The 26,596-nt window shown below is 45.4% G+C and overlaps 1 protein-coding gene across 4 annotated transcripts in view; it reads right to left on the bottom strand.

The window, feature by feature from the left end:
• Positions 1-26,596, bottom strand: part of LOC121545870 (zinc finger protein 385A) — a 99,727-nt gene that overhangs the window by 9,335 nt on the left and 63,796 nt on the right. For all 4 annotated transcript variants that reach the window (XM_045209448.1, XM_041856752.2, XM_045209449.1 and 1 more), the window contains 2 exons: positions 22,150-22,260; positions 11,084-11,267 (listed from right to left, as the gene is read on the bottom strand). In XM_045209448.1, coding sequence (XP_045065383.1) covers positions 11,084-11,267; positions 22,150-22,260 — 295 coding nt within the window. The remainder of the gene's footprint in view (positions 1-11,083; positions 11,268-22,149; positions 22,261-26,596) is intronic.

Genomic DNA, 26,596 nt, shown 5'->3' with positions numbered 1-26,596 from the left:
AGTAGTTAATCAAATAAAACATTTGATATCTCTCTGGTAGCTACAGTACACTGGTAGTTTGAACACATGAGCAGAGTGCTGGCTAGTTGTGGTACTGCCAGTAACCAGGTGGGTTTGCTGGGAAAAGGTGTACCACCTTTGTGTGGTCAGGTGTTATGTTCACAGGAGGAGATAAGGGGCCTGTGCCCCTCCAGCCCTCTCCTCCCTGGCTGTGTTGAGTTACAGGAGTCCATGCCCAGAGTCCATCCCCCGACAAATTGAGGCTGCTGTGAAGGCAAAAGGGAGTGGGGGGGGGACCATTCTTGATAAACACACAAACTGTTGAAGGTGTTCCCTAATGCTTGGTATACTCAGTGTATATCATTAATTTACAAGTCCAAAAATGGATTTAGCAACTAAGGATTCTAGCGTTAATGATTAATGACCGTAGAAACCCAACACTGTTCTAACGAGCACTCAGCATCATTTATAATGCAGCAGTGTGCCTTCTCCTCTACTCTACATCAGTTTATGATATTGCAATGATTGGTAGCAACAGTTGAAGTCGGAAGTTTACATACACTTAGGTTGGAGTCATTAAAACTCGTTTTTCAACCACTCCACACATTTCTTGTTAACAAACTACAGTTTTGGCAAGTCGGTTAGGACATCTACTTTATGCATGACACAAGTAATTTTTCCAACAATTGTTTACAGACAGATTATTTCACTTATAATTCACTGTATCACAATTCCAGTGGGTCAGAAGTTGACATACACTAAGTTGAGACTGTGCCTTTAAACAGCTTGGAAAATTCCAGAAAACGATGTCATGGCTTTAGAAGCTTCTGATAGGCTAATTGACATAATTTGAGTCAATTGGAGGTGTACCTGTGGATGTATTTCAAGGCCTAACTTCAAACTCAGTGCCTCTTTACTTGACATCATGGGAAAATCAAAAGAAATCAACCAAGACCTCAGAAAAATAAATTGTAGACCTCCACAAGTCTGGTTCATCCTTGGAAGCAATTTCCAAATGCCTGAAGGTACCACGTTCATCTGTACAAACAATAGTACATAAGTATAAATACCATGGGACCACGCAGCCGTCATACCGCTCAGGAAGGAGACGCGTTCTGTCTCCTATAGATGAACGTACTTTGGTGCGTAAAGTGCAAATCAATCCCAGAACAACAGCAAAGGACCTTGTGAAGATGCTGGAGGAAACAGGTTCAAAAGTATCTATATCCACAGTAAAACGAGTCCTATATCGACATAACCTGAAAGGCCGCTCAGCAAGGAAGAAGCCACTGCTCCAAAACCACCATAAAAAAGCCAGACTACGGTTTGCAACTGCACACGGGTACCAAGATCGTACTTTTTAGAGAAATGTCCACTGGTCTGATGAAACAAAAATAGAACTGTTTGGCCGTTTGGAGGAAAAAGGGGTACGCTTGCAAGCTGAAGAACACCATCCCAACCGTGAAGCATGGGGGTGGCAGCATCATGCTGTGGGGGTGCGTTGCTGCAGGAGGGATTGGTGCACTTCACAAAATAGATGGCATCATGAGGAAGGAAAATTATGTGGATATATTGAAGCAACATCTCAAGACATCAGTCAGGAAGTTAAAGCTTGGTCTCAAATGGGTCTTCCAAATGGACAATGACCCCAAGCATACTTCCAAAGTTGTGGCAAAATGGCTTAAGGACAACAAAGTCAAGGTATTGGCGTGGCCATCACAAAGCCCTGACCTCAATCCTATAGAACATTTGTGGGCAGAACTGAAAAAGCGTGTGCGAGCAAGGAGGCCTACAAACCTGACTCAGTTACACCAGCTCTGTCAGGAGGAATGGGCCAAAATTCACACAACTTATTGTGGGAAGCTTGTGGAAGACTACCTGAAACGTTTGACCCAAGTTAAACAATTTAAAGGCAATGCTACCAAATACTAATTGAGTGTATGTAAACTTCTGACCCACTGGGAATGTGATGAAAGAAATAAAAGCTGAAATAAATCATTCTCTCTACTATTATTCTGACATTTCACATTCTTAAAATAAACTGACCTAAAACAGGGAATTTTTGCTCTCTCTTTATAAACAACTAGCCTTGGCCTCTTCTTATCCCTGTATAGTACAGGCTCAGCCAAACCCGTCTGCTCTCTTCCAAACCCCAGAGAACCACCACAACTCAACCCCAGGCTTGTGGAAGACTACCTGAGGGAGGCATCCACAACTCAACCCCAGGCTTTTCCTTCACAGTCCCCTAAGGGCCAATTGTGCACCGCCCCATGGGTCTCCCGGTCGCAGCTGGCTACGACAGAGCCTGGATTCGAACCAGGATCTCTAGTGGCACAGCTAGTACTGCGATGCAGTGCCTTAGACCACTGCACCACTCAGGAGATTATATAATACATCTCACAAACAAATATCTCAACTGGAATGTTTATTATTAGCACACTTCCATACTATTCTCAGTGAAGATATTCAACATTCAATGTATTATGCATGATACATACTGTATATTTCAATAGAACACTGAGGTTCAATGTTCATATCTCAATGTCCCAGTAGAGGAAACAGAACTGTAAAGGCAGAAAATTGGACCAAACAAACAGACTTTACACAGAAAAACAATCTGCATCGACAATCACACAGAACTGCATGGTAGTAGCCTAGTTCTGCTCAAGCGTGGGAATTATTTTCCTCTCCTCTCACCCACCCTGACCCCAGCCCACAGTGTTTGTGTGTGTGTTTTCACACAAGTGCATGTGTGTGTATGTGTACGTGCCTATGAGTGTGTGTGTCTTTGCGTAGCATGTGTGTATGTCATCCTATGGACCCCAGTATGTGAACCACAGTGACCGCCCAGCCAGACCCACCCACCCATTCTCCATCCTCCAGACAGGGCTCCTCCAGTTGCAACATATCCCAGCTGGAACCACAGCTGCTGGCCCTCACAGGCCCTGGATGTCCCCCTCCATGGAACTGATGTTGTGAAACTGGTATTGTGAGACTGCAACAAACACTGAGTGCACTGGGATACACACACACACACACACACACACAATCACAGCCAGGGAGAGACACGCACTCACTAACGTTCAGGGAGATGGCTGGGCTTCCAGGGTCACAAGAAAGAGTCTTGGATGGAAAAATGCATTCTTTCACATGTATCTGCTTTCATATTTAGATCATGGCAGGCTTGTTTTGGCTCTGCTTCCCACTGGAAGTCTCTCAGAGCCTCATTCATTGTGACTGCAAGGCTGTAGGCCATATAGACGGTCAGACTGGCCTCTTAAGACCTTTTTACACTATTGTGCCGACCCACAGTTCTAGAAACTATGGTGGATGCATAACCAGGCCAGATCAGTACAGTACAGTCCCCTTTAGAGCTATGTGGTCAGTGGAAGGAAACAAAGCCACAAGAGGGAGAAATAATCACCCATCAGAACCCTCTAGAATGCCCAGTCCTTCCGTCATGACACTATATGTTGTCTCATGGTTCTAATGGTGGTCAAAGCCACAAGAGAGATATGAAAACACCCTTGAGATGAAGAAAGGCAGCCACATCAGAATGTTAAGCCCCTCACCCTCAGTTAGGAATTCTGATATGTTTGATGACACCTACTCTGTGTTTCTCTGGGGAAATTGTCTGGGAAATAATGGTCAGTACAACCTTTTTCAAATGCCAACACCAGATTCAGAATATGCCCCAGTTGTTTAATTCCGAAGTGTTTGATTCAGGGAGGGACGGAGACGGACAGAGTGAGACTGGTGAGTGAGGGAATGGAAAGTTCCGGGTGGAGAGACAGAGGAGATGGGCAGAGATTGAGAGAGGAGTATTTAAATTTGTACATTTGAGTCATTTAGCAGACGCTCTTATCCAGTGTTACTTAAAGTAGTGACTGCATGCACTTCATACTTTTTTCTCCCTCTGTACTGGTCCCCTGTAGGAATCAAACCCACAACCCTGGCATTGCAAACACTATGCTCTACCAGCTGAGCCACTCAGGACCAGAGAGTATGGCAGAGACTGAGGCAGAAAGAGAGAGAGAGAGAGAGAGAGAGAGAGAGAGAGAGAGAGAGAGAGAGAGAGAGAGAGAGAGAGAGAGAGAGAGAGAGAGAGAGAGAGAGAGAGAGAAAGACTGAGGCAGAAAGAGAGCGAGAGAGAGAGAGAGAGACAGAGAGAGTGGAAGAGAGGAAGAGAAAAACAGCAACACCCTCCACAGTGCCCTCTATCCCTAACAACAAACCTGTCACTCCAATAATCTGACAACAACACTGAATTACATTAGATTAAACTATTAAACTGATGTCAGCTGTGATCTTTCCATACCAATAGATGTCGTCCTACAGCCTCTCTCTCTCTCTCTCTCTCTCTCTCTCTCTCTCTCTCTCTCTCTCTCTCTCTCTCTCTCTCTCTCTCTCTCTCTCTCTCTCTCTCTCTCTCTCTCTCTCTCTCTCTCTCTCTCTCTCTCTCACGCAGTCACTTAGCACTACCTCCTCCCAGACGCCACAGTTTATTTTAACTGTGTGACAAATCATACTCTAATACCCAATAAAACACGACCCATAACTATATAACACACCAAAGGTGGTCCGAATTAAAGCTGCCACGTTATTGTGCCATTGTGCAAACTGCAAAGTCAACGGTTTGTTTCTCTGAGGTCAGGCTTTAAATAGGTAGCCTGGTCCTAGATCTCTTTGTGCCGTCTTGCCAACACCACACGTGAAATTGACAATGACCAAAGGAATGACAAAGGAGTTGCCAAGTCAGCACAAACAGATCTGGGACCAGGTTACTAAACAGGACAAGCATTGTAGAAGCCTTTCACTGTTCTGAAGGCAACAAAGCATTAGTAGTGCAATACATTCCTTCAAAGAACTCAAAGAACTCAGAGCATCATTTCAGGTCCGACAATACACGCTGCTGTTGTCCTCAGATCGAACTGCTGGTTGGCAGGAGATGTTTTCCACGATGTGATGTGCTACTATAGCGTCTCTGCTCAAAAGGCCATATTCCAATTCTGTAAAAATGAGTCCTTCCTTCTCCCATTGCTTCCTTCCTTTTTCCCTTCATTTAAGTATTCACTGATCTGACACGTTTGTAATTAAGGCGGAATTAAGGGTTTCCACCACACAGCTTTTCACCAATTCTGTCGATCAGTGGTTAGCCTACTTCAATGAAGGGAGGAAGGAAGGATGCAATTGTAAAGTATTTTAACTTGGAGCTAGGTTCTGCAAGAATTTATAACCAGATATAGCTCCCCTTTCAAAGTCCTTGGTCTCTACTTGTAGCTGAGATTTTGGTCCAGCATTTCTCTGTGTGTTTGTCATCTCAGGGTTAGGGAGACAGCAGTGACTGAGTAACTATGTATTTCTAAGGTATTTGAAAAAGGAGTTAGTCTCTGCAAGGAGTTACAGCCAAAAAATAGCTCCCGTTTCTAAATCCTTAGTGAGTTTCTGCTTCTCTCTCTGTTTTTGATCCAGCTTCTCTCTGTGTGTTGGTCATTTTGTCCTTGTCATCTCAGGGTCAGCTGGACAGCAGTGACAGAGGAGATCTGGGCCTAAACAGTCTGTGGTGCTTTGCTGATGCTGTGCTGTGCTGGTGGGAATGTGAGAGGAGCAGACTACAGCCATCAATCAAGGTCAGAGTCAGACCCGACCACACAGACAGAGGAGCCATGAAGGACCAGAACAACATACTTCAAGGCCTATGTGATTGTTATTCCTCCATATCTGTGGAGAGCTATTCATATCTCCCTCAGCCCATAGTGGTCAGCTAATTTCCCTATGGACTGATAAGACTAACTGTAGGGAAACATGGATGTAGTAGAATGGATGTAGTAAGATGGCACTGGAGGGAATAGCAGCTGTTTTACGGGCTCCTGACCAATTGTGCTATGTGGTGTGTTTTTTTTGCGCTGATCATCACTTTTTTGTACATAATGTTGAAATCAAATCAAATGTATTTATAAAGCCCTTTTTACATCAGCATATGTCACGAAGTGCCTATACAGAAACGTAGCCTAAAACCCAAAACAGCAAGCAATGCAATGTTGTTTACGCCATTGTTTCCTTTGACCGAAAAGAGCTTCTGGACATCAGAACAGCGATCACTAACCTCGATTTGGATGAGGATTTCTACTTCAATAGTCAGCGGCGAAGAACATACTGCTCTTCCCAGACCAGGCGCAAATCTAAAATATTAAGGAAGTCTTGAGGTTCTGGTCGCCTGAGTTAGAATACCTAATGATAAGCTGTAGACCATACTATTTACCAAGATAGTTTTCATCTATATTTTGCGTAGCTGTCTATTTACCACCAAAATCGATGCTGGCACTAAGACCGCACTCAAAGAGCTGTGTATGGCCATAAGCAAACCACAAAATGCTCCCAGTGGCCGGTGATTTTAATGCAGTCTTACCTAATATCTACTAGCACGTCACCTGTGCAACTAGAGGCGAAAAAACGCTAGATCACCTTTACTCTCCCTCGCCCTCCATTTGGCAAATCTGACCCTAACTCTATCCTCCTCATTCCTGCTTACAAGCAAAAACTCAAACTGGAAGTACCAGTAAAGGCGCTCAACGGAAGAGGTCCGATGAAGCGGATGCTAAACTACAGGACTGTTTTGCTAGCACATACTGGAATATGTTCCGGGATTCATCCGATGGCATTGAGGAGTTTACCACATCAGTCACCAGCTTAATTAATAAGGGCATCAACGACGTGGTCCACACATTAACCATATGTACAAATCCCAACTAGAAGCCATGGATTACAGGCAACATCCGCACTCAACTAGAGCTGCTGCTTTTAAGGAGTGGGACACTAATCCGGATGCTTATTAGAAATCCCTCTATGCCCTCAGACGAACCATCAAACAGGCAAAGCATCAATACAGGACTAAGATCGAATCCTAGGACACCGGCTCTGATGCTTGCCGGATGTGGCAAGGCTTGCAAACTATTACTGATTACAAAGGGAAACCCAGCTGCGAGCTGCCCAGTGACGCAAGCTTACCAGATGAGCTAAATGCCTTCTATGCTCCCATCGAGGCAAGCAACACTGAACCATGCATGAGAGCACCAGCTGTTCCAGACGACTGTGTGATCACGCTCTCCATAGCCAATGTGAGTAAGACCTTTAAACAGGTTAACATTCATAAAGCCGCAGGGCCAGACGGATTACCAGGACGAATACTCAGAGCATGTGCTGACCAGCTGGGTTCACTGACATTTTCCCCCTCTCCCTGACCCAGTCTGTAATACCTACAGTTGAAGTCGGAAGTTTACATACACTTAGGTTGGAGTCATTAAACTCGTTTTTCAACCACTCCACACATTTCTTGTTAACAAACTACAGTTTTGGCAAGTTGGTTAGGACATCTACTTTGTGCATGACACAAGTCATTTTTCCAACAATTGTTTACAGACAGATTATTTCACTTATAATTCACTGTATTACAATTCCAGTGGGTCAGAAGTTGACATACAGTAAGTTGACTGTGCCTTTAAACAGCTTGGGAAATTCCAGAAAATGATGTCATGGCTTTAGAAGCTTCTGATAGGCTAATTGACATTATTTGAGTCAATTGGAGGTGTACCTGTGGATGAATTTCAAGGCCTACCGTCAAACTCAGTGCCTCTTTGCTTGACATCATAGGAAAATCAAAACAAATCAGCCAAGACCTCCGAAAATTTTTTTCGAGTCTGGTTCATCCTTGGGAGCAATTTCCAAACACCTGAAGGTACCACGTACCACATCTGTACAAACAATAGTACGCAAGTATAAATACCATGGGACCACGCAGCCGTCATGTACATACTTTGGTGTGAAAAGTGCAGATCAATCCCAGAACAACAGCAAAGGACCTTGTGAAGATGCTGGAGGAAACAGGTACAAAAGTATCTATATCCACAGTAAAACAAGTCCTATATCGACATAACCTGAAAGGCCGCTCAGCAAGGAAGAAGCCACTGCTCCAAAACCACCATAAAAAAGCCAGACTACGGTTTGCAACTGCACCTGGGGACAAAGATCGTACTTTTTGGAGAAATGTCCACTGGTCTGATGAAACAAAAATAGAACTGTTTGGCCGTTTGGAGGAAAAAGGGGGACGCTTGCAAGCTGAAGAACACCATCCCAACCGTGAAGCATGGGGGTGGCAGCATCATGCTGTGGGGGTGCTTTGCTGCAGGAGGGACTGGTGCACTTTTCAAAATAGATGGCATCATGAGGAAGGAAAATTATGTGGATATATTGAAGCAACATCAAGACATCAGTCAGGAAGTGAAAGCTTGGTCGCAAATGTGTCTTCCAAATGGACAATGACCCCAAGCATACTTCCAAAGTTGTGGCAAAATGGCTTAAGGACAACAAAGTAAAGTTATTGGAGTGGCCATCACAAAGCCCTGACCTCAATCCTATAGAAAATGTGTGGGCAGAACTGAAAAAGCGTGTGTGCGAGCAAGGAGGCCTACAAACCTGACTCAGTTACACCAGCTCTGTCAGGAGGAATGGGCCATAATTCACCAATATTATTGTGGGAAGCTTGTGGAAGGCTACCCGAAACATTTGACCCAAGTTAAACAATTTAAAGGCAATGCTACCAAATACTAATTGAGTGTATGTAAACTTCTGACCCACTGGGAAGGTGATGAAAGAATAAATAGTAAATAATTCTCTCTACTATTATTCTGACATTTCACATTCTTAAAATAAAGTGGTAAAATCCTAACTGACCTAAGACAGGGAAGTTTTACTAGGATTAAATGTCAGGAATTGTGAAAAACTGAGTTTAAATTATTGTGTATGTAAACTTCCGACTTCAACTGTACATGTTTCAAGCAGACCACCATACTCCCTGTGCCAAAGAACGCCAAGGTAACCTGTCTAAATGAATATCACCCCAAAGCACTCACATCTGTAGCCATGAAATGCTTTGAAAGGCTGGTCATGACTCATATCAACACCATCATCCCAGACACCCTAGACCCACTCCAATTCGCATACAGATCCACAGATGACACAATCTCAATTGCACTCCACACTTCTCTTTTCCACCTGGACAAAAGGAACACCTCTGTGAGAATGCTGTTCATTGACTACAGCTCAGCGTTCAACACCATAGTGCCCCCAAAGCTCATCACTAAGCTAAGGACCCTGGGACTGAACATCTCCCGCTGCAACTGGATCCTGGACTTCCTGACGGACCGCCCCCAGGTGGTGAGGGTAGGCAACAACAAATCCACCACGCTGACCCTCAACACAGGGGGCCCTCAGGGGTGCGTGCTTAGTCCCCTCCTGTACTCCCTGTTCACCCATGACTGTGTGGCCGTGCATGACTCTAACACCATCATTAAGTTTGCAGACAACACGAAGGTGGTAGGCCTGATCACTGATGATGATGAGACAACCTATAGGGAGGAGGTCAGAGACCTGGCAGTGTTTTGCCAGGACAACAACCTCTCTCTCAACATCAGCAAGACAAAGGAGCTGATCTTGTACTACAGGAAACGGAGGGCCGAACAAACCCCCATTCACATCGACGGGGCTCTGTTGGAGTGGATCAAAAGTTTCAAGTTCCTCGGTGTCCACATCGCTAAGGACCTATCATGGTCCAAACACACCAATACAGTCGTGAAGAGGGCACGACAACGCCACTTCCCCCTCAGTGGCTGAAAAGATTTGGCATGGGCCATCAGATCCTCAAAAGGTTTGACAGCTGCACCATTGAGAGAATATTGACTGGTTGCATTACAGCTTGGTATGGCAACTGCTTGGCATCCGACTACAAGGCGCTACAAAGGGTAGTGCGTACAGCCCAGTACATCACTGGGGTCGAGCTCCTTGCCATCCAGGATCTCTATACCAGGCGGTGTCAGAGGAAGGCCCTAAAAATTGTTGAAGACTCCAACGACCCAAGTCATAGACCGGTCTATCTGCTACCACATGGCAAGCGGTACCAGAGCGCCAAGTCTGGAACCAAAAGGCTTCTGAATAGCTTCTACCCCCAAGCTATAAGACTGCTGAACAGGTAATCAAATGGCTACCCCGACTATTTGCATTGACCCCCCTTTTTGTTTGCACTGACTCTCTTGCACTGGATCTATGCACACTCACTGGACTCTACCCACACACTCACACATACTACACTGACACTCCAACACGCACAAATACACACACGCACACACACACACACACACAAAACACACGCTTTCACACTCTTCACATATGCTGCTGCTACTCTGTTTATTATCTATCCTGATTGCCTAGTCTCTTTTACCCCTACCTACATGTACATATTACCTCAATTACCTCCTACCCCTGCACATTGACTCGGTACGGGTACTCTTTGTATATAGCCTTATTATTGTTATTTTATTGTGTTACTATTTCCTTCTTTTATTTAGCTTTTTATTTTTATTTTTTAAGAAAGTAAGCATTTCACGGTAAAGTCTACACCGGTTCTATTTGACACGTGACAAATACAATTTGTTTCGATGTCTTAGGTTTATTTTCAACAGCATTTACTTGCCATGAACCCTGTTAATATGAAGGTCACCCATAAATGTTCTCCTCTGTATTGGTGTGCAGTGATGATGGAACTGTGCAGGTATAGTTGGTATACACCCAAAACCCTGCATTGGCAGTATACTGTTACTGTACATCCTGTATTGGCAGGATACTGTTACTGTACATCCTGCATTGGCAGGATACTGTTACTGTACATCCTGTATTGGCAGGATACTGTTCCTGTACATCCTGTATTGGCAGGATAATGTTACTGTACATCCTGTATTGGCAGGATACTGTTACTGTACATCCTGTATTGGCAGGATACTGTTACTGTACATCCTGTATTGGCAGGATACTGTTACTGTACACCCTGCATTGGCAGGATACTATTACTGTACATCCTGTATTGGCAGGATACTGTTACTGTACACCCTGCATTGGCAGGATACTGTTACTGTACACCCTGCATTGGCAGGATACTGTTACTGTACACCCTGTATTGGCAGGATACTGTTACTGTACACCCTGCATGTAAGTGCTAGGGGATATTCAAAGTCTCTCTCCACCATGGTCTTACCTGTGTTGCAGGGGTCGCTGATGTCCGAGGTGGCTGTATGGGGTCCACCAGAGTCGGACGGCGAGGAGATGGGGGGGACAGGTGGGGCCGGCTTGTCACCCTCCTGGGGGCGACTCTTGGAGGTCTCAATGCCTTTGACTCTCCGGGCGTGGCGGTTGCCTTTATAGTGGGCTTCTGCCTGGCTCTGTGTAGAGATGGAGAGATGGAGAGGAGATTTAGACTAATGACAACAACAGGTGAATAAAACATTGGATGGATACAAACTGACTGGAAAACAGAGGCCCAAAACACCATACACACCAGCCAATGAATGCGGTGCCCACAATGACGCAGCTTGATATAGTATACCTGCCATTGTACGCCTGGGTACATTGATATACATGTGTGAATCCAGGAGTGATGAACGCACACACACAGACACACACAGTTTCGGGGTCTGGTATGTTATTCAATCTGCACCGGGGATAGGAGACAGGAGGCAGGCTGCAAAAAGGCATTCAGTGGATAGATAGAGGACATAGCAGAGTGTAACAGGTGATCTGACCCCCCCACACACACACACACACCTCACCCTTGGACCTCCTCATCTGACTGTATAAATTATCAATGGGGAGGCTGGCATTCATCTATCCTTCTACTCCTACAGAGCAAACCCTAACCCCAGAATACCAAGGATGCCTTCAGCTTCTCCAATAGGCCTAGACACACTCTAAGTTAATTGCTTGCATAGAAATGCATCTCTCTAAATATACGTGCTACTAGGCAGTGGGTATCTATATCCTTTGTGGCGGTGGTGGGAACTGGAAGGTGCTGGTGGATGGAAGGGATGTTTTGTAAAGGGCTGGGGAATGTCCTGGAGTCCAACAGAGAGAAACACAATCCATGTATCCATTACAGTAGCACTGTTCTGGTTAATCTCCTGTTCAAAGGAGTGCTCCTGGTAATGTGTTGGTTCAGGGGTAAACAACAGAGGGAGTCATCCATCAAAAGGACTGGACGGGACTGGAGTAGGGGACATTGCAGACAGAGACAGTCCCTGTCCCTTTGCAAGACTCTCCATCCACCCCTCACTTCCCACCACCAAAAGCTTTAGATACTGGCCACTATTTTGAGAAATATGTGCAGCTATATGTCTGCCTCAGCTCAGTGTGTTGATTGGCCAATTGGTCTCTGTCTGCCTGTCTGTCTGTATCAGTGTGTTGTTTGGATGGACAGATTGACCTCTGCCTGGCTAGGTCTTGAGACACCTTGGGGGATATTTCTAGAACGGCAACCGTAGGAGCCCATGGTCTACTTCCTCATGATGGCCTGCTGCTGCAACAGTGCTGTACACAAACAAACACACATTGCCCCTCCGCTGTGCGCTGTGAGCACTTCAAACAGATCATCTGGCAGCTAACAGGATGAAAAAGGCCTGCCCAAAGCCTCTGGAATGTTGATGTGTGTGCGTGCGCGTGCATACATTGGCTGGGCGAATAATTATTGTATCAAGATGATGATGATGATGATTAAGTAGGGGGCTTATAAAACAGGGCTGGAGAGCCGCTGACAGCTGCAACAGACAGGCGATGAGAAGGATAGAGAAAACAAGTGGCATAGCGCACCACAGCACACCACACCGCACCGCACCACACCACACCACACCGCACCACACCGCACCAAAGCGCACCACACCGCACCACACCGCACCAAAGCGCACCACAGTGCACCACAGCGCACCACCAGCTAACTAGGGGCTCAGGCCTGGGGTTATACTGGTTCGGCAGGGAAGGAGAGGAGGTGCGAGGATAGGAGTTGGATGGGAGGTGAGAGGGGAGAGGAGCAGAGAGAGGGGGCCGTGACTGGGGCATTGTTGGACTGAAGGGGGGATGGTGGTTTGGACTTAGGTTGGGATGGCTGAGGATAGACAGGCTTGACGGGTTGGAGAGAGGTGAGAGAGCAGAGAGACGGCCTTGGCTGGATGGATGCACCGGACGGGGTGGGGAGATGAGAAGGGGGAGGGGTGAATGGGGCCTAGGCTGGAGCTCCTGTGGTTTGGATGGCAATGGCAATAGTCTGTGGTCAAGGCATCAGGTATGTCCCTGCTGGGTCTGTTGACGTGACAACGACATAGGAGTTGCAAGACAGCACAAACAGATCTGGGACTCAGGCTAGGCCGGATGGTTATAGCACTATCCCCTGTGGTCAGAGCGTCAGGTATGCCCAGGCACCAGCCAATATGGTCGATTTTGCTTTAAGCCTAGAGCTGTAATTGGCGATGACAGACTGTCCTACCCTGGTAGCGTAAATAGCAGGTCCCTGTAACTGTAGACATCCTGGGGTCTTAATGAGCTGCCAGGCTAAAGCCGTTCAGAGGGTGTCGGTATCATGAGGAGAGAGTTTTTAGGAGGAGCGATAAAACAGGACACACACAAACACACAGTGATGGAGGCTTTCGGATGAACCTCTACTGCCAAAGTCTGGGATCACCAGCCAAGACCCAGGTGCTCATATGTTTCTGGATGGAAAGACAGTGGAAAGACAGAGGGGGTTGGAAGACAGCACAGAGAGAGGGGGGATAATGGCTGGCCAGAGAGATGGAGGACAAGAAGCAGAAAGAAAGGAAGAAGAGAAAGAACAACAGACAGAAAGAAAGAGGAGAGCAACACAGAAGAAGCACAGACTGAAAAGGACTGCATATCTTAGCGAGAGGTCAGATAGAAGCAACATGTGATAGAGAGAAGTGATTGTAATCTACACGCATGTTAGAGCATGTTGAGGTAACATGTGCTGCAAAGCATGGATACTGAGAGGAGAGCTGTGGCACAAGGACACACATTGCAGTGCAGCAGCAGCTCCAGATGAGCATAGGGAGGGAGGGAGGGAGAGAGGGAGGGAGGGAGGGAGGGAAGGGCCGGACCAGCTGGGTCATGCTGCAGTACTGAGTGATGTTGACCAATGCAGCGTAAAACCAGCCTGTGACATCACTCCCGTCCTGCAGCAACTCACAGGAAGGTTATTCCTCCCATCGCCGTCAGCCCCACACACAGGCACGCGGCAGGGCGAGGGATACTGGGGGCTGGCGACACACACCACACACATACCAATCGGGGACACAGGAAGCTGATGTCACATCATCCCTCTCTCACCCAATTTTATTTATTTTGATTTCACCTTTATTTAACCAGGTAAGCCAGTTGAGAACAAGTTCTCATTTACAACTGCGACCTGGCCAAGATAAAGCAAAGCAGTGCGATAAAAACAACAACACAGAGTTACATATGGGGTAAAACAAATCCTAAAATCAAAAAATACAACATAAAATATATATACAGTGTGTGCAAATGTAGCAAGTTATGGAGGTAAGGCAATAAATATTCCATAGTCAAAATAATTACAATTAGTATTAACACTGGAATGAGAGATAATGCAAGAGATGATGTGCAAATAGAGATACTGGGGTGCAAATGAGTAAAATAAATAACAATATGGGGATGAGGTAGTTGGGTGGGCTAATTTCAGATGGGCTGTGTACAGGTGCAGTGATCGGTAAGGTGCTCTGACAACTGATGCTTAAAGTTAGTGAGGGTGATAAGAGTCTCCAGCTTCAGAGATTTTTGCAGTTCGTTCCAGTCATTGGCAGCAGAGAACTGGAAGGAATGGTGGCCAAAGGAGGTGTTGACTTTGGGGATGACCAGTGAGACCAGCCAACAAGAGCCTGGAGTCAAGGATCGGTAGGATAGTCAGTTTTACGAGGGCATGTTTGGCAACATGAGTGAAGGAGGCTTTGTTGCGAAATAGGAAGCCGATTCTAGATTAAACTTTGGATTGGAGGTGCTTAATGTGAGTCTGGAAGGATAGTTTACAGTCTAACCAGACACCTAGGTATTTGTAGTTGTCCACATACTCTAGGTCAGACCCGCCGAGAGTAGTGATTCTAGTCGGGTGGGCGGGTGCCAGCAGCGTTCGATTGAAGAGCATGCATTTAGTTTTACTAGTGTTTAAGAGCAGTTGGAGGCTACGGAAGGAGTGTTGTATGGCATTGAAGCTCATTTGGAGGTTTGTTAACACAGTGTCCAATGAAGGGCCAGATGTATACAAAATGGTGTCGTATGCGTAGAGGTGGATCTGAGAATCACCAGAAGCAAGAGCGACATCATTGATATACACAGAGAAAAGAGTCGTCCCAAGAATTGAACCTTGTGGCACCCCCATAGAGACTGCCGTAGGTCCAGACAACAGGCTCTCCGATTTGTCACATTGAACTCTATCTGAGAAGTAGTTGGTGAACCAGGCGAGGCAGTCATTTGAGAAACCAAGGCTATTTGGTCTGCCAATAAGAATGCGGTGGTTGACAGAGTCGAAAGCCTTGGCCAAGGTCGCTGAAGACGGCTGCACAGTACTGTCTATTATCGATCGCGGTTATAATATAGTTTAGGACCTTGAGCATGGCTGAGGTGCACCCATGACCAGCTCGGAAACCGGATTGCATAGCGGAGAAGGTACGGTGTGATTCGAAATGGTCAGTGATCTGTTTGTTAACTTGGATTTCAAAAACTTTCGAAAGGCAGGGCAGGATGGATATATGTCTGTAACAGTTTGGATCTAGAGTGTCACCCCCTTTGAAGAGGGGGATGACCGTCGCAGCTTTCCAATCTCTGGGGATCTCAGACGTTACGAAAGAGAGGTTGAACAGGCTAGTAATGGGGGTTGCGACAATTTCGGCGGCTAATTTTAGAAAGAAAGGGTCCAGATTGTCTAGCCCAGATGATTTGTAGGGGTCCAGATTTTGCAGCTCTTTCAGAACATCAGCTGTCTGCATTTGTGTGAAGGAGAAGCGGGGGGGGGTAGTGGTAGCCAGGTGGAAAGCATGGCCAGCCGTAGCAAAATGCTTGTTGAAATTCTCGATTATTGTAGATTTATCGGTGGTGATAGTGTTTCCTAGTCTCATTGCAGTGGGCAGCTGGGAGGAGGTGCTCTTATTCTCCATGGACTTTACAGTGTCCCAAAACTTTTTGGAGTTAGTGCTACAGGATGCAAATTTCTGTTTGAAAAAGCTAGCCTTTGCTTTCCTAACTGCTTGTGTATATTGGTTCCTAACTTCCCTGAAAAGTTGCATATCGCGGGGGCTATTCGATGCTAATGCAGTACGCCACAGGATGTTTTTGTGCTGCTCAAGGGCAGTCAAGTCTGAGGAGAACCAGGGGCTATATCTGTTCTTAGTTCTGACATTTTTGAATGGGGCATGCTTATTTAAGATTGAGAGGAAAGCACTTTTAAAGATCAACCAGGCATCCTCTACTGACGGAATGAGATCGATATCCATCCAGGATACCTGGGCCAGGTCAATTAGGAAGGCCTGCTCGCTAAAGTGTTTTAGGGAGCGTTTGACAGTGATGAGGGGTGGTCGTTTGACCGAGGACACGTTACGGACGCAGGCAATAAGGCAGTGATCACTGAGATCCTGGTTGAAGACAGTGGAGGTTTATTTAGAGGGTAAGTTAGTCAGGATGATATCTGTAAGGGTGCCCATGTTTACGGATTTAGGGTTGTACCTGGTAGGTTCCTTGATAATTTGTGTGAGATTGAGGGCATCTAGTTTGGATTGTAGGATGGCCGGGGTGTTAAGCATATCCCAGTTTAGGTCACCAAGCAATATGAACTCTGAGGATAGATGGGGGGGCAATCAATTCACATATGGTGTCCAGGGCACAGCTGGGGGATGAGGGGGGTCTGTAGCAAGCGGCAACAGTGAGAGACTTATTTCTGGAAAGGTGGATTTTTAGAAGTAGGAGCTCAAACTGTTTGGGCACAGACCTGGATAGTATGATAGAGCTCTGCAGGCTATCTCTACAGTAGATTGCAACTCCACCCCCTTTGGCAGTTCTATCTAGATGGAAAATGTTGTAGTTGGGGATGGACATTTCTGAATTTTTGGTGACCTTCCTAAGCCAGGATTCAGACACTGCTAGAACATGGTTGGCGGAATATGCTAACGCAGTGAATAACTCAAACTTAGGGAGGAGGCTTCTGATGTTAACATGCAAAAAAAACAATGCTTTTACGGTTACAGAAGTCAAGAAATGGTAGCTCCTTGGGAGTAGGAGTGATACTGGGGGCTGCAGGGCCTGGGTTAACCTCTACATCACCAGAGGAACAGAGGAGGACTAGAATAAGGGTACGACTAAAGGCTTTAAGAACTGGTCTTCTAGTGCGTTGGGTACAGAGAATAAAGGGGGCATATTTCCGGGCGTTGTAGAATAGATTCAGGGCATTATGTACAAACAAGGATATGGAAGGATATGAGTACAGTGGAGGTAAACCTAAGCGTTGGGTAACAATGAAAGAGATAGCATCACTGGAGGCACCGATTGAGCCGGTCTCCGCATGTATGGGGGGTGGAACAAAGGAGCTTTTTGAGGCAGTTTGAGAGGGACTTGGGGCTCTACAGTGAAATTGTATAATAAGAACTAACTGGAACAGCAATAGGCAAGGCATATTAACATGGGAGAGAGGCATAAAGCAATCACAGGTGTTATTCGAGAGAGCTAAGACAACAACTGGTAATGGCGATGAAAGTTTGGGCTGAGGCTAAACAGATAAACAGGCATCAGCTGTGCAGCTGAGTGATCATAAGGTCCAGTGAACAGCAATATGTGAGTCCGAGAGCAGTTCGAATTGGTGCTATAGCACAGGCGAGCAGGAAGCACGGCTGTTGTTTGCGTGTGCTAGCGGGCCGGGGCTAGCATATGGATCTTCGTGGTCGTCGCAATGGGGAGCCTGTTGAAACCACAGACGATTACGTCGGCAGACCAGTCGTGATGGATCAGCGGGGCTCCGTGTCGACTCTAGGAGGTCCCGTCCGGTTGACAGAGAGGTAGATAGCCGGGAGATGGGCCTGACTTGAGGCTAGCTCAAGGCTGATTAGCCAACAACAACATCCATTTGGTTGCAGCTAGCTAGTTGCGATGATCCGGTGTTAAAGGTCCAGTGATTCAGTGATTCTGGCAGAAAAACTGATATGTTCTGGGTCGATAACGCGCTGTGCAGACAGTGCAGACTGGCCGATAATAGTCCAGGCTAGAGCTGGCTGGTAGGTAGTGCAGGCCACGGACAATGGTGAAAAACCGCTAACAGTGGCTAATAGCAAGTAGCTAGTTAGCTGGCTACTCCCGTCCGGTAGACAGAGAGGTAGATAGCCGGGATATGAGCCTGGCTCGAGGCTAGCTCAAGGCTAATTGGTGCTTGCTTCGGGGGCAGTGGTGATTAGCCAACAGCAACATCCATTCGGTTGCGACTAGCTCGTTGCGATCCGGTGTTAATGTCCAGTGATTCAGTTATTCCGGCCGAAAATCTGATGTTCTGGGTGAAAAACCACTAACGGTGGCTAATAGCAAGTAGCTAGTTAGCTGGCTAGCTAGTTTCAACTGGAAATTCTAAATAAAAGGTAAGTCAATAATAGAATCCGTTCCACATTGAGTGAGGCGGGTTGCAGGAAAGTATATTTAGTAGAAGGATGAAAAGTGTGATAGGGAAATATGTATGAAAAATACAAAAAAATACACAAAAAAACAGGCTATTTACACGGACACACAAGAGTACACGACCACACTGCTACGCCATCTTGGACACTACCCATCTCTACCCTCTCTCACCCATCTCTCCACCTCTCTCCCCAATCTCTCCACCTCTCTCCCCTATCTCGCCACCTCTCTCCCCCTTTAATCAGAGTGCAACAGGGCTGTCGGAGACCATGGCATAACCCTGGCCCTTGACGAATGCATCTTATGATGAGTAGTGGCAGCCAATTTCAGGCTTTCCGCACTGTAAATAATGCTGTGTGAAGACAGAGAAAGAGACAGAGAAAGAGACAGAGAGAGAGAGAGAGAGAGAGATAGAGAGAGATAATGACAGACAGACAGACAGACAGACAGACAGACAGACAGACAGACAGACAGACAGACAGACAGACAGACAGACAGACAAAAAAAGAGAGAGAGAGAGAGAGAGAGAGAGAGAGAGAGAGAGAGAGAGAGAGAGAGAGAGAGAGGAATATGAAATGGCTTGACTGACTTGAGCACAGATGAGAAGGGGGATGAGGAAGATGGGATAAGCTTTTGAAGATGTATTATATCAACTGATGGTATGGTGATATGGTCAGAGGCCACATGTTTCTCCAGGCTGTACCAGGCAGACATTTCTCTGATTAAAAGAGAGGCTTTATCTTAAAGATAAAGACTGATATGAGAACTGTCAGTGTCATCTATAATATTAACTTCCATTTGATCTACTGTACTGTTGTTGTTGGAAAAAGCTTGGGTTAAAGCACAGTACTATCCTATTTTCTATAGTGTACTATACTGTGCAGTAAGGCCATTCACCTGCTTGGAATAAAAATGTGTGTTAGCTGTGACAGTAAGAAGGGATAGCAACAGAAGTTCCTAAACCGTGACACCCACACAGCACTGCAGGGAGGAACATATACATGGATGCACGTGCGAGCGCACGTACGCACACACGCAAAACACAGCGAGGCAGCTGCTGGTCCTGCTGGGGGTCGGGGGTCATAGATGGCCCGAACAAAGGTAGAGTACTTAGCTCTTTATTGAACGGTATGTGTAAATATTTACCAGCATGTTTATGTGTCAGACCTGTTTGGCTGATAGGTCACATACTAGGCTATAAACAGTGAGCTCATACCCTGCTAGTCCCTGGTCGCTGGCATTTATGTTGAATACATCAGTCCTGGGTTCAAATACTATTTGAAATAATTTCAAGTACTTTAGCTGTGCTTTATTGAGTTTGCCGGGCAAAATGGGACAAAAAGAACAGTCCCAGACGTGTGAACCTCACCCACTTGGCACTCCAGGCAGGCTCAAGCAAAAGCTCAAAGTATTTGAAAGATTTCAAATAATATTTGAATCCAGGTCCGAGACATGTACTTTACTTAATACACTGCATACCTATGCAACGATCAAATTTTGTTTTAAATACTGTATCCAAAAGTCCGTGAAATATGTGTGTCATATGTTGCCATGTACTTCAGATATGCCATATGGGAGTAATAAAGTAAAGAAATCATAAAGACAGGGAAATTAGCTTGAATAAAAATCTCCATCACTTACCATAACTTAAAATATTAATAACACCGCCTAACAGATGGTGTTACCGTTTAATAGTCAGGGTCAAGTTTCCAAAGGCATAACAGACATAAACATCCGCTTTGCTCCCATTATTCCACTGTTTCCTGTGGTGTAGTAGGCTATGGCTCTGCTATGACTGTATTCACTTTTACTATGTAGCCTATGTGTGATCCCTGTGGGAATTGAACCCACAACCTTGGCATTGCCACACGCTTACCAACAGAGCCACGCAAGATCTAGAGTTTCCTACAGAGGCCTAAGGAGGGCTCTACCTCTGCACAGAATAGCCTAGAAGATTACAGCTCCACACCACAGAAACCACAAGGAGGCCATGATTGTAGGCCTTCTCAGTAAAAATAGAAAAGGGTTATGGGGCACTCCCTACTCCCTAGTCCCTGTCTTGGGTGTAGGTGTGGGACATGGGAAAATATCCACCCTGGCTTTGAACTGAAGTCTATGCTACAGAATATTATGCCCATAATAGCCAACTTTAAATACTTCACTATAGGCCTACGGACTAAAGGGACTGTCTGCAGATGTACACGTTGATGGTGTGATTTGCTACGGTAAGGATGCTTTGTATACAGGGAGCTTCTAAAGCATTCAGAGAATGTTGGTCATACGAGACATTAAACCTAACCACTCCATTTTGCTTTTCAAAAACCACAAATTGCATACATACATTCATGAAATCATTAATGCACATTGCATTACAACATTACACATCTTGATAAACCTATTCCCTATGTTTTGCTTTTTAAAAAACACATATTGCACGGAATCATGCTGTATGCACATTAAAAACAAGTCAAGATAAACTGTACCATATGGTTTGATGAAAATGCAGTTAGCGGAGGGGATTAATCACATTAATCAGATTATATAAAAGAAGGCAGAAAACTGGAGAGATTTCAAGTGTGTCCCAAATGGCACCTTATTCCCTAGCACATAGTGCACTCCTTTTGAACAGAGCCCTATGGGCCCTGGTCAAAGGTAGTGCACTATATAGGCCATTTGAGAAGTAGACTTAAACTTTGTGGTATGCTTATGTGAAATTAGTTTTCATACGCCCAAGAAGATCTTAATCAACATTTCCATGTTGATGTGGGGGAGAGAAAATTCCTTTGAAATGTGGAGGAAAATCCTATTTCAAGCTCTCAGCTTGCCTAGAAACAATTCAGGCTGTTACTGCAGTATTGTACCAGACCTGGGTTCAAATACTATTTGAATTCTTTAAAAATGTTGAGTGTTTGTTTTAGCTTGCCTGGATTGCCAGGTGGACAGGGCCTTTTGGGACTATTCTATTGGTTCCATCGCAACAGGCAAGCCCAATCAAGCACAGATAAACTATTTGAAATGATTTCAAATAGTATTTGAACCAAGGTCAGCTATTCTGTGTCTTTGTCTCAGAACTCTCACTCGGGCTAGGTACGCCATATTCTAATGAGGCATCCATTGCCAAACCACAACACAAACAGATGTACCAAACACTACAGAAACACAAACAGATATATGCAACACGTCCATGGTGTCACCACTTTGTCCAGAGAGATAAAAAAAGAGATAAACAATAGTAAACAGAGATAACCTTCTACACAGTGTGCATATGGTGTCCGTAATTGTACTGTATGATGTGTTAGGAGTGGTAAGGACAGTTCACACTACTGAGCCAAACCAAGCTGTACTGAACTGGCCTGGTTACACATCCACCATAGCTGCTGGAACCGTGCAGATTCGGTAAAGTTTGGTTTGGGTCACCACGATAGTGTAAAAACGGTTCGAGTGGTACGGTATGGTGAGTATGCTGTGAGAAGTGCTATAGTGTACTGTACCTCAGAGTTGCATGTATCTGGCAGACGTTACAGGGTTAGAGTTAGAGTGAGTATGGTGGGTGGTGGTAGGAGCTGTACTGTATGGTGGGTTGTGTCAGTAGTGGTACGTTACCTCAGAGTTGAAGCGTATCTGGCAGACGTTACAGGAGATGATGGGCCTCTTGGTCTTCACCAGCGGAACGCCAAAGGTATGGTTAATCACCGCCTTCTGAACCGGGTCCATCTGAGAGAGAGAGAGAGAGAGAGAGAGAGAGAGAGAGAGAGCGACCGAGAGATGGCGGGAGGAAGAGAGAGATGGAGTGAGAGAGGGAGGGAGAGAAAAGGAGTCAGATGAGACAGGGAAATGATATATATGCTAGTGTACCTCCCTCACTTACAAAGCCCAGTGTCTAGCCTAGTGTCTAGCCTGACAGGCCAGTTGATCACAGTGCTGTAGAGCAGTCGGTGAGCACCATGTGCCCCCCAGAGCTGCTGGGAGAAACCAGGGAGGTACTATCTATTCAATAAGAAAGGCACATTTTTATTTTCCCTTGCATGTCCTAGCACTGCACTGAGAGAGCTCAGCACACATCTGTACAATCAGGCCCACCTGAGGCACCCTGCTCAAGTGCCTGAAGGAAACAACCGAAACAACCTGTGCACACAGACGCTCGTCCCTGAGTACTACACCAGACCAGTGTTAGAGCTGTGTTAACCCGACCCATAACCCTGTTAACCTAACCTATAACACCATTAACAGCTAGAGTCCTTCAGTTTCCTACAGTTTATAGGTCTGTGTCCATAGATGTCATGCCCATAGGGGGCACATGGGCACTCAGATTTGTCCTGTTTAAAAAAAAAAGTACAAATATTTGTTGTTGTTGTTTCTCTGTAATACTACTAGCCACCTAGCAAATGTATGACGTTGGCTTTAGCTAGCCCAGATAGGTTCCCATGCAAGCTTCCAGACGGGCATAACCCCCCTCCGGACCACCCCCCAGCCTTCCTCACATACTTTGTGCCCCATCAGATTTATGGGGTGCATGACGCCCCTGTCTTTGTCAGTGTGTGTGTGTATTTGTGTGTGTGTGTGTGTGTGTGTGTATTTGTGGGCAGCACCTAAGCAGACCTAAGCAGTCCTTGACAAGTGTTAAAGTACCACAGCTGCCATACTGTGTCATACTTGTAGTAGAGAAGAAGAATGACCATGGTCATTTTAGAACACACAACCGAAAACATGTTAAAAATGTTTGCAATAGAAAATGAGGCAGTACTTCCCTGTTTCAGTCTGTTTTCTTCTATTTGGTGCCTAATAAACACAACCTTTGAAATCTATGTTGGCTGGTGCAGCTGGTGGGGAGCTTTGTGAGTGAGTGACCTCCTACTAATTGTTTCAGCTGGGGTGTCCATCATGGGGATGTTAGGCCAGTAAGGCCACTCAGTATAAATTTAACTGTCCAGCTTTAGCACCAGGACAATGCTGTGCAGGAGGCTAAGCCTCTATTTAAACCACAGTCCCAGACAGGGCCGGCCCTGGGCATAAGGGCCCCTGGCCGCTAGGAACTCAGTCGGGGTCTCAACGTACTGTTGAGAATTAGAATAGTAGTAATACACAAGTTGCAATTTCGAAATTTGGTAGTGAATCAGCAGTTTTTCTCTTGTAATGTTAGTCACTGACAGTCACTCAATTAGCACGTCAGTGAATTTTTTTAAATGGTTCGTCTAGCAAGCTATCTACACCTTGTAGTAATCATGGCCGAAGTACTGACCAGGCACACAAGGCATGTGCCCACGGGCCCTCACCTCCAGGGGCCCCCATTAATTTTGTTAAGTCACTCTTACTCAGATATCATATGAACACGGCATAAGTCATGGCCAAATGTGCAGAATTACAGGTAATTTGCTTTAAAACTGTATTATTATTATTTTATTGCATGACATGTGTTTTTAAAACCTGCTAAATTCTTTCCACCCCCAGAATTGCAGGAAAGGAACTTTAAAACGTAATATTTACCCACCAGGTCGGGGGCCCCCAAAGCAAATCTCGCTTAGGACCACCAAAAAGCTAGGGCTGGCCCTGGTCCCAGACACAAAGAGACAGGAAAGCCAGTCAGCATGTCCTGTGGTCTCTGAACTGAACACTTATCTTTGTGTATCTTTTTATGTCTGAACCGTAATTTATTATTGGGCTCATGTTTAATTGACATTAGCATTAGTTGGGGATCCATCACTGGTGTGGATTTCAACCAGCCCTGGATTCAAATAGTATATATTTTGTATGTAATACTTTGAGCGTTTATTTAAGCCTGTCAGGAATGCTAGATTATGAGGGTTTTGCACTTTTGGGGCGAAACCATTGGTTCCATTAAGCTACACAAGCTTAATCAAGCACAGCTTTCCTGTGTGGAAGATTTGAAATACTATTTGAACCCAGGTCTGATTTCCACAGCCAAAAGTATGGTACTTCAGGTTGTGTAACCTACACTAGCATTGCCAGTCAGCTTCACTGGACAAAATAAAACTTTATTAGACACCAATCTGAAAGACATTTCCATTCCTTGACACGTACTAGTAAAAATCATTCAGACAGTTACTGGGACACAAATCTCTCTCAACTCTACTGTAAAAAACGAACCCATTTTAGATTATAAATTTAGATGATAACCATACGTTTCTTCTCATTGTCTTACGGCCAGAGTGAGCCATGTCTAAAAAAACAGCTTAAATTGGCTGGAGAGCCAGCCGAGTGGAGAGGCTGAAATTAATAAGCTCTTAAGTTAAACAAAAACAATTTGGAAATCTCCACTGGGATTGTAACCAGGAAACCCAAAGAAGGAAAAACTTAACAGAGAGGAACAGAGAGATAGAGGGCAGAGAAAGGGAGCAGGGTGACAGTGCAGACAGACACCATCTGTAGAGGAGAGACAGAGAGAGGGAGAGAGAGAGAGAGAGAGAGAGAGAGAGAGAGAGAGAGAGAGAGAGAGAGAGAGAGAGAGAGAGAGAAAGAGAAAGAGAAAGAGAAAGAGAAAGAGGAAGAAGAAAGTGTCTTTTGGTGCTGTTGTCCACATGTAAACACAGGAAAAGGGGAAGGGGGGATGGATCCTGGCCAGTAATGCTGGACTATGATGATATAGTGTTCATGGACCTCCAGGAAATTACTGTATAGCTACACCATGCAGCCTGCTTGGTCAATTCTCATTGGTCAATGCTCTACAACATACTGGTATTACATTAACATAAACCTCCACTCACACCCTACACTAATCCTATTTTACAGCCACATAGCCTACACATAGAAACAAACACCACTGCCACCAAATGTTGTTGATTAAATGAATACGTAACCCTCATACATAAACAAAGCTGTCATCAGTGTGTATGTGCATGCGTGTGTTTGTGTCGTTTGTTCAGTGTTTTACTTAACCTTTAGTTAGCAAGGTTAGTCTCTTTGAGATAAAATCTATTTTTCAAGAGAGACCTGGTCCAACCAAGACAGCAGCAGGGGGAACAATGTTTCAGACGAATATCAGACATATCATACCTCAGTAACATGTGAGCCAACCAAACTTTTAAACTCCTCCAAGGAAACAAGTTCCTGGAGTTTCAAGCTGGTCTGGAGAGAATTCCAAAACCACAGAGCTGAGTAACTAAAACACTTTTTGCCATGATCTGTTCTGATTTGAAGAACCGTTCAAAGTAAATAGGAGTGAGACCGTAACTGGTATTTATTTTCTGACCTTATCAAAGAAGAAAAGATAGAAAGCGGCAGTTTTCCCAAAATGGGAATGTGTATGTGTCTGGCTCCTAAAATACAAGGGGTCTGTCCGACACCCTCATAAGTCAGTTTAATGAGAAGCTGAACAGAACAGTAATGGTGGGTTGAGTCACTGAATTCCTGCAGGGTCCAGGTCAGTATTTTGGGTGTTGCTCCACTTCACTTTAGTAATAAACAGTACTGTAATAAATAGGTTTTTCTCAATCACTGCTCCACTGGTCTCTGATCTCCAGTAAAACGTTTTTCGAAAAAGAGAGCGTGCCCTCTCTGTCAGCGCTGCATGCAGTGTCTATGAAACCGGGCACCTTCATAGCAGGTGAAAGGAACACACTCACACACACACACATGAACACACACACTGTAGAATAGCGTCACTCCCACAGCACATGTCAACAGTTCAACACTCCAACACTCCTCTCTTCTCCTAATAGTGTTTTATCACAAACCAGACTCACAACAGTGTCTGTGAGACAGACCAATACCGGCACACCACACATCTCTCAACAACACAGCACTAAACAACTGCTTGCACCAATAAGTAAGAGCCCAAGGAGCCAACTTTCTTCTCTCCTATCTCCTCCGTCTCTCTCTGTTTGACTTGTCTCTCATCACTCTCTCTCTCTCTGAAGCGTGTCTATCATTGCTGTACAGATGAAATGTTTCAGCCGTGGCACTAAACAAAAATTCCTGCGGTCCAACTATGCACTGCTCTATTTCACGCTGTGGGACTGGGCTGGCAACAGGAGCAACAACTCTACCAAGCCAGATGAAACATCCTTTGAAGACCAACGTGTGCGTGTGTGCA

Source organism: Coregonus clupeaformis, chromosome 30, assembly GCF_020615455.1.
Source record: "Coregonus clupeaformis isolate EN_2021a chromosome 30, ASM2061545v1, whole genome shotgun sequence".
Classification (NCBI taxonomy): Eukaryota; Metazoa; Chordata; class Actinopteri; order Salmoniformes; family Salmonidae; genus Coregonus; species Coregonus clupeaformis.
The sequence above is the reverse complement of the archived record's forward strand: the minus strand, read 5'-3'. Positions and strand labels throughout refer to the sequence as shown.